Consider the following 18,720-nt stretch of genomic DNA (forward strand, 5'->3'; position numbering starts at 1 on the left):
GTGCTCTAAATTCTCTCCTCTTTCTGGCTTTAAAAAACAAAACAGCACTGAAGCACTTACACACATACACATGCAATTGTGAGCCCCAAAGCATATGCCAACTGGAGAACTAATAAATCTGTTGCTAAAGCTGAAATCACTGCAGCAAGTTCAATTTTAGTGAGTTAATGCTCAAGAAACCCTAAGCATCAAACTGTATTCTCTAGGCAAATTCATTTTGTTTGTTTATTACATTTCTATACCACCCCATCCAAAGGCTCTGGGTGGTACACAACAAGTAAAATACAAGAACACACACCATTTAAAACAAACATGTTAAAACAACATAAAAACACATTTAGAACAGCTCAGAGTCATTTAAAACCAATTAAAAATACTTTAAAACAATTTAAAAACCTTGGAGGGCCAGGCTAAACAGTACGTATTTGGGGCTCTCTTGAAGGCCAACAAGAAGCCCAGTCTACAGATATCGGCCATGGATGCATTCCACAGGCCAGGTCCAACTACAGAGAATGCCGGGTTCTGAGTGGCCACCAGACGTGCCGGTAGTAACTGCTGGACAGGGGGTGGAGGAAACAGGCCTGTTTGGAAATAGTGGCTGACATCCTCATGAAGGGCGCGTGCTTGAGCCTCCGCAGGCACACAGAGGGTGCCCTTGCACAACTCCCCCAGCCCTCCATCACGTATGCTGTTGCAGAAGAGCCCTAATACTTCTGAGTGTTGTCGACACTCCAGTAGCACAGTCACGATTATATAAACTAGACTACAACTAGAGAGACCCAAGTTCAAATCCTCGTTTGGACATGAAACTCTCTGAATGATTCTAGGATAGTCACTTATTTTTCAGCCTGATCTTCCTCACTGGGTTGTTGTGGTCTACAGAGAGAGACCATGTAGACTGCTCGGGACCCCTTCAAGGAAGATCAAGACATAAATGTATGTATGTACGTATGTATAAATAAATAAATGTAGAACCAATGAGGCGAACTGAGGACATTACCCTTCCCTGTGCATGCAACGATCAACATAAAATGGAGTCCACTTCCTTCCCCCTACCCAGTACCAGCCAGTGCAGGTACCGCCGGTGAGGAGGGAGGTGCACCTTTAAGTGCAAATTAATACGTGCTTACCTCCGCTACCGTCGCACCTGAAAGCTGCTTCGAGCAGCAGTGCACCATCCAGCACCCCCTGTGGTGGGGGATTGTTTCCACTACTCACATGGCCTCTGCGGAACCGATCTCCCTCCAGCAGCCATGTGAGTGGCGGAGGCAATCCCCCGCTGCAAGGGGTGATGGGTGGCATGCTGCTGCTCAAAACAGCATTCTGGTTTCGGTGGTAGCAGAGGTAAGCACCTATTAATTTGCACTTAATGGTGCCACTTGTCACCCGCCCGCCCACCCCTGGCGGCGGGCGACACCAGCTGCTACTGCCCCTTCCTAGCTGACCTTCAGCATACACACTTCAATTTTATTAACTTGTAGGCCAGGCCCCTGGCATGGAGAGCACTGATTAACTGACTACAAAAGATCTGCAATGGAAGAATTAAATTGTGCGTCAAAAACTCAACTGGAGGCAGCTTCAACATGTGACAACTGCCTCTTCCATTGTTTGGCAAATTAACCGGGATCAGGCCTCTGCAATGCCATGCACTTTACTGTGTCAAGGGAGGACTGCCTGAGTCACTCCACCTCCCACCCCAAAGCTCCAAGTGGGTGAGATGAACCAATTCCCAAAGGGGTTCCCTTCTTAGACACTTTCAGGCCCCCAAACACTGAGGGACTGTTCCATGGTAATTTCCCTTCAGTATAACAATGCACATGTGCACCGAGGACCAGTGAAAGTTGTTAGAAGGATCCAAACAGGGAAGCAACAAGGTCATGTCGAAGTTGAAGACCCAAATTCCATAGGAGTTGATCACATGTATGGATAGCAGCCAAGTAGAAAGCAGACACCTTATCTTTGTTATCTATATTACTTCAGAGCACAGAGACAAGGCCTGTGCATGGCTCAAACTATGGAGTTCTGATCCCACCCTACAATGAGATGTCAGGAGAGACCCAACACTTCTGTCGGATCCCTCCACCCTCCCTCCCTCATTCACCTGGGATCTGGGTGGCGGCAGGACTGCCTCACTTCCTCCTTACTCCGGTAGGAGCACTGAACTAGCTGCTGGCTTCACCTGTGTTGAGACAATTTTTAAATCTCATTTTTTCCTTTAACTGTCGTATTAGGTGCCTGACTGGCCTGGGTAATCCCAGAAGCAGCTGGGTTTCTCTGGGACACTCAAGCACCTAGTACGACAGTTAAAGCACGGGGTCACTTTTAAAAATCAAGCCTCAGTAGGCCAAGCAAACAGCTAGTTCAGAGCTCCTTCCAGAGCAAAGAAGCAGCGAGGCAGCCTTTCCCCACCCCAAATGGCTCCCAAGAAAAGGAGAGGGAGGAAGAGGAGAGGGCAGGGTGGGGGGGCCACTTCAATGACAGCAGCGGGGGAGGGGGGTTCCCACAGGTCCAGTTGTTGAAGGCTCTCTATTACTGCAGAACCCCCTCCAACAACACCCCTACAGAGGGCAAGTTGGCTCTGACAGGTCGGCCAGACTAACACTTCCATTGTACATCCGACTGGACAGCCCTATTAAAGACCCCCTTACGATTTCCAAAATTGTGAGTTGTGCAAGATCTGTTTGCACAGCTACATCACTTTCACAACAGTGAAGAAAGGCAGATATAATCTGATGAAACTTCAGGATGCCTGTTTCTCCTTGTTCCACAAGAAGTTGTGCTACTGACTTAAGAACAAAAAAAACCACCAATGAAGCTTGCCATATAGAAAGGTTTACTGCAGCATGCAACCTCTATGCAAAAGGGGTCACAGTTTGGACTTTGTCCTAAAAATTACTTTCAGGTCTTGCTTATACATAACAACAACAGATATGCTTCATTTTGCATCACCAAAATGGGGGAAAGAGTAGGGGGAACAGTGATATTATTGATCTTTTAAGCATGCATTCACTTCTTCCTCAAAAAGCAAGTTCATTACCTGTAATCACATTTATATCCGGGTACTGGGTTTCACAGAGAGTGACCACTTTGCTATCCTTCTCAAATGCCTCCCGGAGCTCTTTCTTGACGGCTGCAGAGCCACATAAACGGTACAGGCCTACAACCTAAAAGCAAAATCATAACCTTACCACACGGCCCAAGTTCACCTCCTAAAGAGTATCAAGAAGGTAAATCAATGACAGGCATAAATACAACTTTTAAATATACCCAGTTAAATGTATCAAAATATTCAAGTTCAAAGGCATTGGGAGACAAACAGGCTTTTTAGCATGTAATCATTTAGCATGCAGTAAAACCTTTCACCAGAAAAAGAAATCATTGTCATCATTGTTGCATTCAATACCCTGCCAGTACTAAAAACAATGTAATTTAAAATAAAGTGATAGTGTTCACCATTTAAGACTAAACCTGTTCAATTAGTAAATAATGAAAAGTGTGTCATGTTATTGATTTTATTGCAACAGTACAATTTCATTCCAAAAAGCTTTTCAGACATCTATTTCTTTTACAGCTGGGCACTCTACTGCTAAATCAGTAACAGAGAAAAGCTACAGCAAAGAGGCACCAGCGTGTGGTTTTGCACAGCAAGTGCTCTTTGGGATGTGTCACTGGCACAGATCCTTGTTCTGCCATAAGGACTAGCAGTAATGAACACAATTCCTGGGTAGCTTATGAGTGTTTGGGATGCTGAATATATCTGATAGTTAACAAAATATCTGTCTGGAAGTATACTATACCAGAACCCAAACAAGGCAGTCCTGTCTACATGCAACTCAAGACTGAACTTTACATTTCCCCTTAAAAATGGGGGAAACAGGTAATTACTCTGCAATACAAAATAAAGCAGAAAATAAAGACTTTAAATTGTCCACATTGATCTCCCCCTGCCCCCCCCCCAAGTCCAAACCCAAGCATCTTTGGGAAGTAGTAGAATCTTAACATATTTACTTACTTACTCACTCACATTTCAGTTGGCTTTCTATGGCCAGAGATTTGATGCACAGGGAAATGAGGCTAATAATAAGGATGTGTTTGAATGATTTCACATTGTAACCCACCTGCCCCTTTGGCATGGGGCAGGTATATGTTAAATAAGGATATTCACAAATTCCCTGGTGAAATTTAATAACCTATTATGACTTACCATGGATAGCAAATGTTAGATCTTATGTGATCACTACATGTTTTGTTCCTTCTATGGAAATTGCAAATCACCTTATGAAAGGTGGGTCTTTCTACCTAAGCTGTTTACTATAACTTGGAGTGGAAACACCTTATAAGCAGCCTTTCAGTTGGTCAGTTTTATCTAGATAAGTGTTGAACAAAGTGTCATCCAGCCTCCACCCAGGCCATGGACCAGACTGAAAAATGCTAGAGGTGTCATAAACTTAGCAAACACAGTAGATTTGTTGACTCTTGGAAGATTCACATTCCTTTTCCTCCTGCTGCTCTTGTACCATAAAAACACATCAAGCTTCTATGACAGTATAAAGCAGAATATGTTAGCCTCATTCAGCTATGAGGCAGATTAGGATAGTCAACTACCCAAACTAATGTGAAGGAATATAGAAAGAATCGATCAATGACACCATAATAGAAAAAGGTAATAAGCAAAAAATAAAAACACCAAATTCTGCTGCTCAAAACACCAAAAATGCAATGAAGATCTATTGATACAAATGGCTGTTCCTTTTTAATTAATTACCCTACCTGGCAGCCTCTTTTTTCAATCTCCACAATGCATTTCTTCATCAAGAGGGGAACCATTAAGCCTACATTTTCTTTCTCAACAACTTTCCGAGCATCTACTCCAAACATTACTGGCTCTCGTTCTCCATCTAGTCCATTAAGAGAGTTCTCCCACTGTTCCAGAAGAGTCAGCTTGACATAAATAAGCCCTCTAGGTTCCAGCTTTACTGCCAACTGATGAGTCTTTGTTACTCGAAAAAGAGCAGGGAGAACCACTGTCCCATGGCAGCAGACCCGGTTTTTCCTTGGTGTGGGCTCCCAACTGAAGACCACTAATTTTAAATGTTGGGCATTTTCTATTTCTATGTTGAAAGTGTGATCCATGTCCAAAAAAGTTGTTCTGCATGTCAGCAAGGCAGTCCTTGCTTTATTTACCGAATCTACCTGAATTGCACAGAAGACATCTTTTGAGTCCATCCGAGGAGGTTTCAAATCCTCAGCACCATAAAAGTGAATGCTCATGAGCCCAGATATGTACTGGGAACATTTGGGTTGGTCAGAAAAGCTGTAGTGTCTGAAAGCATCAATGTCTATTTCTGTTTTACTACCATTGTTGCTTGGGAATACTTCCTTTCCTTTCCCAGCCCTGCTTTCAGCTGCATGTTTCCCTGATTTTGTTATAAGCTCGGGAGAGTCTCCATCACTGAGGTAGCCCCCTTTGCTGGAGGATTTAGAACTCCCATTGTTTTTCTTTTTGTAGTTGTGTTGAGAGGACACACTGCTATCGAGATGATACCGGCTTATAACATTCCTGCTAGCAGCTGCTGTTATGTTCCCAGAAGAGGGTAATGATGCGTGGCCTATATCCTGGCAATTATTTTTAAGCATGGAAGAATTATCTGAGCTACTATGGCTTGAATTTCCTTTGACACTCAGCTTCCTGCTGAGCTCTGGCAATTTTTTCATTTTGATGGAAAGTTTCCTCACTGTTCTCGGGGATTTTATTTTATCAGGGAAAGACCAGTTTATTGAACCACCTTTCTTCAAAGGGTTAGGACTTGGAGGAGAACATTCTACTGTTCCAGTCTCAGGCTTGCTTGCAGATAAGATTCCAGGTCCTTGGAAAAACAGAAAAAAGGGTCAGGTTTTAAGAAATCCACATTAAAAATGCTCTTTTTAAAAAACTTTGGGCAGGATCCCATAGAAATGAATAGGACTTAAGTTAGTCATGACTAAATTTATCTCATTTATTGCAATGGTACTTAGTTGAAGCTCTTTGAAATGAAACTATTTCTTTGGCATTGTCTGAAAAGTACAGGTATTATTCCACATTACACACACACACACACACACACACACACACCCTACCCCTGTGTATTGTACTTTGCTGTTTTTTCCTGCTAAGGACAGAACCAGGAACCTGACTCATCTTTGTCTTAAGACACTGTACAAGAGACAAAAGGATCAGACACAGTCAATGACTATTCACCCAACCCTGCCACTCATGTGCTATTCTATCCATCTGTATTGTCTTCCCACACATTAATTTTAACTTCTTTCAGAGGAGAAGTCCTTGACTTCTCTTTTGGAGGAAGTCTTTTGAAAATAGAATTCTGTGCTCTGCCAACAGTTCAAAGCTCTCTCCATTCTTTTTAAAAATGTAAAAAGCCAAGTTTCTTTATCACCTGTATCTATTAACAGCTGTGCCTAGCCTTTCACCATCCCTTCAAAAGAATCCTACAATGCTTCTTCCTAGTAATTTGCTTCCTTCCATCTCTTCTTGGCAAACAACTATGCCCTCCTCTGCCTATTGTGGCAGGATGAGGGTGGAATGCATTTGGAATTAATTTCTCCCAATAGTAACTTGTCTTCCCTCTTCAAGCCCCAAAATGCCTTCTTCCTTCCTTCCTTCCTTGCACAATGGCCCTTACATGTGTCATGGAAATTTGTCTGCTTCCAGGTGATATCCACCTAGGAAACAAGAAATTATCCAGTTGATCAACACAATCTTACCAGCTCTTGGGCTTATTTGGGACAAGTTAAAAACAAAACAAGAACTCCTCATTTGTTAACAGAACGGAGAAATCTGAAGACACAAATCAGAATTCCTACGCACAATTCAATAAAAACAAAATTTATCTATTGTTCAAAAAATTGCAAAATATATATTTAAGCTAAGTGTCAATGATAGAAATGTGGAATCACAGTTAAAGAAGCTTAACTATGATTTTTTTGTAATGTCCGAATCAACAATCTGTGGTTTGCAATAATCCAGCAAATTAGAACCAGGAACCATAGTCTGATCTGAAGTGGTTTCCTAACCATGGTTTTGTTGTCGTAATTGTTTCTGAAAAATATGCATTCCTTTATTGTAAAAACATTTTGGTTGGTTTGTCGAATGCCTGAATTAACAAATAATAGTTACTATTTTTCTAGAGGCACAAAACACCTAAAAACAGGCAGATGGAAAAGAAGATCAGACACCTAGCTTTATACCATCATTTGCTTGTAACAGTAGGAAGCTCAAACCAGGATTTGGGTTCTAAACAACAGTTAGTGCAAACCATGGTTTGGTATGAATGGAGCTAGAGACACAAGTTTAATTCTGAGGTTTTCCCCATCTTTCCCTCATCTTTTTGGACCAGCAGCTGATGAGGCAAAAGTGCAAAATTTTAAGTTACAAATAACACTTCCATCAACTTTATACCAGTCCAAGAGTTCCATGTAACTCAACAATTACACACACTGAGGCTGTTCTCATAAGCAGCCAAGACTTAGGGCAGCTAAGCCTAGGCTTGACTGCCCATGAGAACTGGTGGGAACTGCATGGCATCTGGAAATGCTGCAGTGGGAAACCCGCCTATGGAGTCTGCTGGTTAGCCAAGGTTAAGGGCACAAGGGCGCTCCTAACTCAGGTTCACTGCTCATGTGCAAGCACCGAATGCTCCCAGCCGGTGCTGGCACAGGAGTGGGCTCCTGGCTGTCACTGGGAGGATCTCCACAGTGCACTGTGCACTTGCACAGTGCATTGTGGGGTTTCTGGGGGCCAGGATGACACACCCCAACCCCCGCACTTCTGAGCTGCCTCGGGCAAAGGTGGACCATCTGCATGGACCACTTCCAGGGGCTAGGCTGACACGCCTCAACCCCTGCTCCCCGCACTGCCTAGAGCAGCAGCGGACCTGCTCAGACCTGGCAGCTGGACTGTCTGCAGGGAAAGCGAGCTTCTGCTGCCTTCCCCGCTGCCTGCCCTCAAGTCCTCTCATGCAGTCATGAGAAAGGGCTCACCTGCTTGTATCTCCCATTTTCACTGGACTGGGTCTTTACCCAGAAAGGAAGATACAGGAGAGAGGAACAAAAGTCACCCAGCAGCACCCCATCTTGCTGTGCTCCATAGGATTAAGCAATATTCTTCCTGTCTCTGGTATAACAACTGAGATGGGGTGGGGTGCTTAAAAGCAACAGAGTGCAAAGAGGTAAGATGAAGGAGGGGCAGGCTTCACTTTCCTGTGTGCTTTTTAAGATAAATTGTTGACCTCATCCCACCTTAAATACAAACAAGAAACAGACAAACACATATCTATGCTTGCCTCACATCAGACATAAGAAAGGGGCCATTACCAAGCAGCTAAGAGGTATGGTGGTGCGTGTTGATTCTTGGCATCATGGGCTATGCAGGCAGTCAGGTGGGAAGCCAGACTGAACTTTCAGGCCATCAGTTACTAGTCCTACCCTATTCCTACAATGAGCACAGAGACTACAACAACTTTCCTATCGGTTTCCATAGCAAAAATCCATGTTGTACTCAAATCCATATAGCATTTACACATTTTTCTCCCAATTTGCTTCCTTAGGCTTTCTAGTGCCACAGATTTCTGCTTAAAGAAAAACAAGAAAGAAAAAGAAAAAAAGTGTGTCTGTGCACGTGTGTGTGTGTGTGTGTGTGTAGAAATATCTAACCTGTTGCCTATTCATACAAACATTACTTGATTCCCACAAAATCATTCATATAGTTCAGTTTTCTTGTCACTCTTAAGCTTAGAAATTGAAGCTCAAAAAGTTAAATTTTCCATCAAAATTCTTCTGAATCCAGTTATTCATCTTTTATTAAGTGAATGATTGTCTTCCTAAGCAGCCATTCATGAGGAATCTTTATTTTAAAAAAAAAAGTTTAGGAAGACAATACTGCACAAAGTCTGTTTTCCAGAAGTCTCAATGAATTTTCTTGTTTCTTGCAGTTGCTACGTTTCTATTGAAGCTGTTTCCTTAAAGGGAGTAGACTATTTCTAGCATGCCTGCTGTGCTTTTCTGGCAAGCAGCTCGTAAGAAATGTGGTGTTTGATAAAACCGGACAAAGGCTTCCCTTGTACTGCAAATCACAGCATAGTCCCACTGGTGGGCTGCTCTGAAGCATTCTATAGTAATCAGTGCCATGTTTTAGCCTAACATTAATCTTCCCTTTCGGTCAGAAGTCTCTGGCAAAGGCCTAGAAAAGCAAGCCAAGATATTAAAAACTTTCCTAGGCTTCATTGCAACTAAGAGGTCAATCTAACATTTTTGACATTTTGTGTCCAATTTCCGGTGGCTTCATCACTCCTTTTTCCAAAGTGTTAGAATGAAAAATGATGTCCAAAGAACACTAGAATCCTTCATCCCCATTTATTACATATGCAGATGAAGGAGAAACCTCTGCTGTAACTATTACATTTTAATACCTTGTCCCTCTGTTGCATGTGAAGATGTTCATTGCTCAAGACTAGGATGTTGAGACTATTCCATATTCCTTCAGCCATGTATTATTTAAGCTATTTTATTAATTGGGGACATCATTACTATGTTATAATGCGTGCATCATACACACCCACCAAATCAGAAACCTTAGTGTCTTCTATTGTGTTATTATTTTTTTGTTTGTGTATTTATGCATTTTGACTGGTTACGTGTGTGAAATTCTTTTGTTTTTTGAACTGTGTTTTGCACAGTTTTCTTCCTTGCTGACTTGCCACTTTATAGGATGAATAAAACCTCAGTGAAAATAAAATATGAGGAAATAATTATATATGAGAATGATAACTATAAATCTTTAAAAGTCATTTCAGCATTAGAACAGATAGATTATTTCCCCTTGAGCTGCAAGTCATATAATTCCTCTAAATCAGTCAGAAAGTCTGCTTAAGGCATGAATGTGATTTTCAACACTGCAAGTCTGTTCACATGAGCAGCCTTGCCTGGGTAGGGCTGCTTGTATTCAGTGCCAGGATCAGGCCCAATCCTGCTGCTGCCCTGCCAGGTAGCCCATGTTTTTTACCCAGGCTTATACTGGGGTAGAAAGGTGAGAGTGCTCCCTTCTAGTCCAGTCCCCGGTCATATGAACACTCAGGCTGCCTGCAGTCCGAGTGTTCATAGAGTCGGGCAGCTAAAGCACCCAGCAGCAGGGAAATCCCTCAATGCATCCCACGAGGAGTGCAGTTCATGTGGGGGATTTCTGGAGGCTGTACTGCATTCCCCTGGCCTCAGTGCTTGCCACAGTGGCAATCGTGTGGATGGGCAAGCAGTGTGGCTGAAGGATCTACATGCTCGTCTGAGGTGGGGGTGGGGAGGTAAAAGCAGTCCTGCCTTCCCACAGCCCTCCCTGCCCTGCATACAGGGTCATGTGAACGACCTTTGTGTGTTGTTTATAAACTCTTAAAACAATTGAGAAATACAACTTCAGTACAAGCCCTAGTAGCACTCACCCAACCAATTTTAAAAGAGGCCCTACATCTGAATTTTAAAAAACAAATGTATACTTAAGTAACAAGAATGCATAGTTAACATATAGACTAAGTTAATATTGTTAGAACCTAGAATGCCATTATTAAGCACAGGTTAAGCTTATTCTCATCATTAGTATGTTACAGACCTTAAACACTGTAGAATCCAGAGGGAAAAGTTGTGGTATGCAAGGACAATGCAGTGAAGTAGAATCAGGGATATCAACGGCTTATTGAAATAGACATTATTTACAGATTGGCAAGTGCAGTCTGCCTTCAGTGCTCTTGCTGCTGGCTGTTTGTTAGCCCTGCCTCTATTACAGGACTGGAATAAAAATAACTAAAGCCCCCATTCAAAAACCAGCCTGGATCAATAAATGGGTTAACCAGAAGCACCAGAAACATCTCTCTGAAGCAAGACTGCATTAGGAAATGTATTAAAAACCACATATTTAATTAGTGCTACAACGTTTGTGCAAAAAGCTTTGCATGTGCACTTTTCTGCTGTTCCTAAAGCTGTGAAAGTGAGGGGGGAAACATCAAGATATAACCTGCTGGAAAGTTCTACTGGGCTGTCTCCTCTGGAAAAAAGGAATGGAAGATACTCTGAAGCACCAATGTGCTCTTCACCAGATTCAATATCAATCTTTGTAATGGAAACCAAGTGTTTTAAGACAGGTTTAATTTCTTTTTCCCCTTTCATGAGCATGCAGTAACCAAGGGAGAAGAGGACTGTTTTTGTGGTCAGTTTCAGTTATAAAACTAATAATTATAAATAAGTTAATCATTATTAATTATATTCCATTCATATGTTAGTACTGGTCTGATAGCGTTAGGAAAATTCATAGCTTTCCTAAATAGTACTACTTTAACAAAAATTACACGAGCGTATAAAATTGCCACCTACAATGACATCTATATTGCTAAAAGTTGAAGGGCTTGTGCAATCAGGTAACTGCATGGGGGGGGGGGGGAGAATCCTTTTTTCCTGACTGGAAACCAACAAGCAGACTATGTGAAGCACTGTACTTCATAAATTCAGATCTTATTTCTTCCATGCAAGTTTCATCTAATGAATGGAGGTCCATTTAATCCAGCAAGCAAGCCCTAATGAAATTAACATGAACACAACTCTGCTCAGAGGGAACAGACTGGTTCAAATTAGCTTCAGAAGTTCATACTGACAAGCCTTTCCATTGTAATACAAGATCAATTCATCTATTAACTTGCACTGAATGCTTTAATCTGGCTCTATATAAATAGGGTATATAAAGCAGTGGTCAAAACTACCAGCACAAGAAGTGTCTTTATGCTAAGGGAACTCTATAGTCCCTAAAGTTTATCATCATTTTGCCTCCCGTATCAAGAAGTCTTAAAAACTCAGGAGCTGCCGTTGTATACAAAACACAAACACACACAGACAAAACACATGCTGTTAGGCATAATGCACAATGTACACTGTACAGCATTATAGTTCCAACAGGACACACTGCCAAGTCCCCATACCTGTTAACCATGCCCCCACCTCCATGAAAACATCATTTGTCTGCAGAGCCAAACAGCCAGAAACTCTCTGTGATAGTTGTGGTCAGATTCAATCACTGGGAAAGATCTTTCCTGGAGTAGACATGCTCTACTCCAGGAAAGATCTTTCCCAGTGCTGTTTGTGTGGAGAATGAACAGTGAGAAATGGTTAAGAAGCGCATTGATGCAGGGGCGGGGGCTTGCTGGCACATTCTTGTTGGTTCTAGAACTACAATATACATAACTAAATAATGCCTGAATTACACTAGTTCATCCTTATATGGATTACTTTATTTCAAAAGGGAAAACTATTTTCTTTTTAAGTCTCTCCTGAACTAAAATTAGTACTTTTCCTAAGGTGTTTTTTTTTTTTTGAGGAAGTCTTAAGGATGCTAGATATAATTCTGTAAACAGTATGTCCAAAAACCTCAAGAGCAAACACTATAGTTAAGATGGAAATAGCAACACCAATAGAGAGACCAGCTTATTTTCAGAAGGCTTGCAGTTGTCTAAAAAAGACAATTTCCTTTTTGTTTAGGACAGGCAGTTGTTAAGGACTATTCTCTCTCTCTCTCATAAGAAAAGCCTGCTATTTATATTCTGGAATGCTCACAAAAAACTACAGCATAGCATGTAGAAGAAATCTGTACTAAGAAAATAAAACAGTAATAATTTAAGTGACTTAGAAGTGTGAAGAGTATTTAACAGCACGACACCTGCTGAGAATCCAATTCATGAAGCCTTTCTGTGGTCAGACAGTTCAAGACCTGCTTTTAAGTAGCCCTTCAGGAGGAATGCTTGCGGTGCCAGGTTTAGAAATACACATGCAGAGCTGGAAGCAAAAGTCGCTTTCACTAGAGAGAGGAGTCAGTGTGTTATTTGCCTCCCATTGGTTTTAAGAGTCAAGGATGGAGAGAGTACAATAAGAAATGGATTAAGCATGGCTGCCTAGATGAAAAGCACTCTTGTGTTGAGTTCTGCAACATGTAGCAAAACTTATCCTATGTCCTGACACAATCGATCGTGTTGTGTGCTTTTCCACTCCCACCAGCAACAGCCAATGACATGGAGGAGAAATAAGAAAATGCACAATATGATGACATGAAATCATAGAACTGGAAGGGACCTTGGAGGTCTTCTAGTCCAATCCTCTGCTCAGTGCAGGAATCATTTTCTACACTGATCAGTGTACGATCATATTTTTCCCCAGATGTTGAAGACTGGGAGAGCTCAAAACAGGGATGACAGTTTTGGCAGCAGTTTGCTGTAACATGTGGTTCTACCCTACTTTGCAAGAAACTAACAATTAAAATAAACATACTCTATGTAGGCGATGGGACTATGGGAAAAGAATTTAACTAAGCACATTTACTAGAGAATAAGTGACTTTCTAGTAAACATGCATTCAACTGACTGGCATGAAATAAAGGTTTGTATTCAACAGCGGGGTAGCTTCGTCCCCACTACTGGCAACACTTTCAGAAAAGGTGTTCAGAGGCATTCCAGAACACTACGTCCAGCACCTATTACCCCATCTCTAGTGATGGCAGCAAGCCTGCTATCACCTAAAGGTGAAGGAGCAGGGGGGGTTTCTGGGCAATATGACAACTGTGTCTATAGTCTTACTATAAATAGAGGTGAAGCAGCACTAGAAAAATATTTCAAATCCATAGGCACCTAGCAGAAATGTTTTACATAGCATTTTTTCCAGCCTTGAATGAATTTTCTTTTTAGAAGATCACTAGGCAGAGGACAAGAATTACTACCTCTGGTTTAAACCAAAGATGACATGTAAACATTGATCTTAGCAACTTCATGTGCTATCCAGTGATTTACATTAATACAAACAGAGCTTATTTGCCCTGCTGCCCTTTATGTGGTGATTTTGTCTGGAGGAGCTGTCATTTCAACTTTGACTGAAATTAACTGTAGACACCTTAACAGGATTAAAAGAATCCCTAAGTACGCCTCAGCAATAAAGCCAATTACTTAACAGCGGGGACTCTCTTCATCAATTAATGCATTCAATGTGATCACTATTCAACACACACATACACACACAGAGGCAAAGCTACATTTAAAATAGCTTCATTAATTCGATACACAAGCAACTGTATGGGACAAATTTACAATCGATTTTATCAGGGTTCATTATAGGCACACAAAGGCAAATCTCAGCATAATTAAGTGACACATTTTCCAGTACAATATGACACTATTTTTTCTCTAACTCAAGGAAAAATTTCTTATGCCACAGGACTTCTGTTAACATTAGTGAGACCTATTTCCGTATCAAGAAGTTAATATATGAAATATGGTACAGAATGCATACAGCTTTCCCACAAGCAAGCTTACATCTGTCCAGTTGCAAATAAATGCATTAGTAGCAATTTAGTCTCTCTCTCTATCCGTTCAGTTGTGTCCGACTCTTGCTCACTCTATGGATCACTGCACTCCATGCCGTCCTATCTTGGACAGCTTCCTTTAAGTCCGCCATGGTCATTCCAGTGTCATTTTTTTATAATACCCAGCCACCGAGTATAAGGCCGTCCCTATCTCCTCCTCCCACTGATCATTCCTAGCATAAATTGTCTTTTCGAGTGAATCAGCTCACATGACATGAACAAAATATGTCAGTCTATGTTTGGTAATCTTAGCTTCTAGCGATATTATTGGTTTAACTTCATCTAAGACTTCCTTATTTGTAATTCTCGCTGTCCATGGGAGACACAACAATTGCCTCCAGCACCACATCTCAAAAGCCTCCATCCTACTCCTAGCTGCCTTCTTCAAAGTCCAAGTTTCAAAGCCACATGTGGCTATTGGAAATAATATTGCATTAACCAATCTGCATTTGGTTAGGAAACTAATATCTTTGCTCTTCCAAATTTTATCATTGCGGTTCTTCCAAATGCTATACGCCTCCCGATCTCAGGGCAACAGTCACCACATTGATCGATTTTAGAGCCAAGAAAAATAAATTCCTTAACTACCTCAATTATCTCATTATTGATCTTCACTCTGACTTGTGTATTCTCTGCAGTCATCAATATCAATTTAGTAGAAACCACAAAAACTTGCTACCACTTCTCAAGAAAACTGGGCCATGCTGCTACAGCACTTTTTCAAGGCCCCACAAAAACTGGAATGAAGAGTGTTTATTCAAAATTTTCCTCCCTTTATTTCCAATTTCCTAAATAGCGAGAGCTGCTTTAGAACTTTCTTAGTATAATCAGAGGTACAGACAACTTGGTTAGGAAACATGTTTAATAGGTAGCAATGAGAAATTTGTATTATATCAACGGTACTCAGAAATGAGCAAATAATACAATATTATTATAATTGGCTAGTTAGTCTCATGTTGTATGCCTTATACAATTTTCAGCCATGACTGGAAACAGATAGTTTTAGTTGTCCTAGCCAAAAAAAAAAAAAAATTGGAAAGATTTACAAATCTTTGAACAAATGAAAATATCAAAAGTATTCTCTATGGAAGAAACACAAGTTAGGCAATACCTTAAATTGGTAAGAGAAAAGCATGACACATGCAAACAGGGATCAGTCTTGCCTGTGTTGTGAAAGGTTTATATCAATCATGAACACATTAACCACTTAACAGTACAATAATATATTCCAGTGTGATTTAATGTGTTTGACTTGAACTGGGGAAACTTGGATTGAAATCTCTGTTCAGTTGTAAAGTTTGGTGGATGCTCTTGAGCCTGGACGCACGAGGGAGAGAAACCTATGCAAATTGCCCTGAACTCCTAAAGGTTGATTAAGCACACCTTCTATTCTAACTAGATGGGATAAACATTCAAACACATACATTCTTATAGTCTGGCCATAAGTTCAAAAATACAGCCATCATCAAATTTAGGAGAAAATCTCTTTCATGGATATTTCCACAGTTGTTACTGGGATGTTGTGCCCACCTTTTCTGTTGGATCCAATTTCAGACTGTAGCATGTAGTTCTTCTCTATTACCACAATGTGCACACTTGGAGGCCAAAAGTCAATTGCTTAAGACCACCAGTAGGGATAGGAAAAAACCCTAGGCTTATGGCTGAATTTCCACCTTACTGTATCTCTCCCATAAATGGGTATCATAATCATTCAGTGCCTCTATAAATTTATTGCACAAATTTAGGCATCTAAACTTAGCAGTCAAAAACAGCCATGCCATTCTTAGTTTTATAGCAGCTGACATTCAGAGCAATGAGCCACTTGCAGAAGGACTTTATGCCAGCACAAAACTGTTGTGCTATCCTGCAGCACTAAGTCTAGAGCTTGTGTTCTAGACTAGTGCTGAACTACCACAAGCATGCTTGCGGCTGCACAACAATTGTGCAGTTGCAGCACCCCTAATTTATTTTAATGGAGACTTTTGCAAAAGAGCGCTATAGCACTGCTTTTTAGCACAACTAAGCCATCCTCTTGCATTAGCGCATTTTGCATGCAGTTCCTTGCTCTGCTGTCAGCCACCATCTCTGTCTCTCCCATACATGTAGAATAACAATTTTCAAAGTGTAACAGATGACCTTAAAACCCTTCACTACAGCTCCAGAGGCTGATAACCTATATGAATTCTTTAACTAGAAAAGGAACTTTTATAATCTCAAGTAAAATCTTTCCAAAGCTACCGGTAGATTAGCAGTGGCGCAATTTTTAAAAAATACCACCAACAACTGCTACGAATGGTGATAAAAAAAGGAAATATGCTGCCAGCACCATATCTGACTTCTGGTTTTTCCTTCATGATGAATCAAGCATTTCTAGGCAGGAAGTAATGGATAGAGAGTAGAGATAGGCATAATAATTTTAGAGTACGAAGTCTGGATTTAAAAGCATAGTCGCTAAGTTCAGTCTAATTAAACATACTTTTCTTCTCTAGGGTCACTTTAAAAAAATGGTTTTGCAAGTCTGCAGCAGAGTCTGCACTGTGCTGATTGACTGGTCCCCTGTGAGGTCATCAAGAAATCTCCCTTCCTATTCTCAGGGCAATTTGACACAAAAAAGGGGTGGTAAATAAATAAGCTGACAAATTAACAGATAATTTGTATTTATCCTTTTGACATTTAAAAAGATTAAAGAAAGCAGCCAGCTTGAAACACGGCAGCGAAGGGTAAGATTCACAGCTGAACCACTGTTTGACTCACTTATAGTACATCTGTCAAATTACCAAAGTGGGGAGAAGCCAGGCTCACCCCACAACAGAAGGGTGCACTGTGAGCTGTCTTTATATACCACTGTCCATCTTCAGCCAAAGGCTGCAATCCTAAACACATTTACTTGATAGTAAACATGATTAAACTTGGTGGACTTCCAAGTGAACATACATAGATCATACTGTACAAGTAGATTCCTATGAAGAGCCAGAGTCGTGTAGTGATTAGAGTTCTGGATTAGGACTGGGGAGACCCGAGTTTAAATCCCCATTCAGCCATGATACTTGCTGAGTGACTCTGGGCCAGTCAAATCTCTCTCAGCCTTACTTACTTCACAGGGTTGTTGTGAAGAGAAACCATGTACACTGCTCTGGGCTCCTTGGAGGAAGAGTGGAATATAAATGTAGATAGATAGATAGATAGATAGATAGATAGATAGATAGATAGATAGATAGATAGAATGTTTTTCTATGTACATATAATTGCTTATGTGACTGCTCACATGAACAACATATGAATTGCTCCAAGTAACACTTGAACTTCCAGGGCATCCGACAGTTAAACCACAAGAACATGGCTAGAACCACTTTGGCAGGAATGTTGAATGTAACATTTACAAACATTACAGCATGTTAAATGCTTACAATCCTCTTACCTCCTGAAGTACCTTTTATTGTAAGACTATCCTCCACTGCAAGCCCCGTCAGAATACTGCATGCAGACTTTGGTTTGTGCACTTGCAAATGCTCCATAGAATGCACACAATCTGATTGACTAATTTCCCTGGGCTGAGCATCTCCAATAGAATCTGAAGAGTGTGGAAGGCCTTCATTATGCCCTATGACTTTAACCACATCATTTCCAGAGGATATCTTGTAACTCATGGCTTGAGAGTCTGAGTGATCAGCATTACCACCAATGAAACAAGGGAAGTCAGGCTCATCATCTTCAGGGATGGGATTGTACCATATTTCTCCTTCATCATCTGCATCATTATCTTCACCAAAATCTAAAGTACAGTTTCGCAGTGCCAAAGGCCTCATCCTATTCTCAGCAGCATGTACAGAACTGACACTTCTGTTAGGGCTTTCATGACCTAGAAGTTTGGAAAACGTCTGGGGCATCTTAGGCTCAGGCATGGGACCGGGAGATTTGAATACCTGGTGAATTTCTCCTGAAATTTTCTTATAAAAGTTTCCTTTTTCCAAATTAGGTACCCTTGGAGAACTCTGATGTAACCAGTTACGTTTCTTGGACACCGTGATGCTAGCAATCCGAGATCTGCATTCAGCAACTTCAGTGGATTTAAAGTTCTTAAGTTCTCTTCTGCTCATTGAAGGTATGTAAACATTTTCAATCAAATCTGTTAAAGGGAAAAGAGCAGAGATTTAGAACATTATTTCTGATTTCAAGAAATCATCAATTAAATAATTTACATTAAGTGTTAAAGAAGCCCCAATGTGCCACAATACAATCTGTTTTCACCCATCAAACTATAAAAGTACAATTATAAAATGGAGGATCAA

At 41.0% G+C, this 18,720-nt stretch overlaps 1 protein-coding gene across 3 annotated transcripts in view; it reads right to left on the reverse strand.

The window, feature by feature from the left end:
* SYDE2 (synapse defective Rho GTPase homolog 2) overlaps positions 1-18,720 on the reverse strand; it is a 51,670-nt gene that overhangs the window by 23,270 nt on the left and 9,680 nt on the right. For 2 of the 3 annotated variants that reach the window (XM_053247219.1, XM_053247221.1), the window contains exons 2-4: positions 17,850-18,557; positions 4,771-5,867; positions 3,038-3,164 (exon numbers count right to left, since the gene is read on the reverse strand). In XM_053247219.1, the coding sequence (XP_053103194.1) occupies positions 3,038-3,164; positions 4,771-5,867; positions 17,850-18,557 (1,932 nt within the window). The remainder of the gene's footprint in view (positions 1-3,037; positions 3,165-4,770; positions 5,868-17,849; positions 18,558-18,720) is intronic. The other variant, XM_053247220.1, reaches the window with a different exon arrangement.

This window comes from Hemicordylus capensis, chromosome 4 (genome assembly GCF_027244095.1).
Source record: "Hemicordylus capensis ecotype Gifberg chromosome 4, rHemCap1.1.pri, whole genome shotgun sequence".
In the NCBI taxonomy this organism is placed as follows: Eukaryota; Metazoa; Chordata; class Lepidosauria; order Squamata; family Cordylidae; genus Hemicordylus; species Hemicordylus capensis.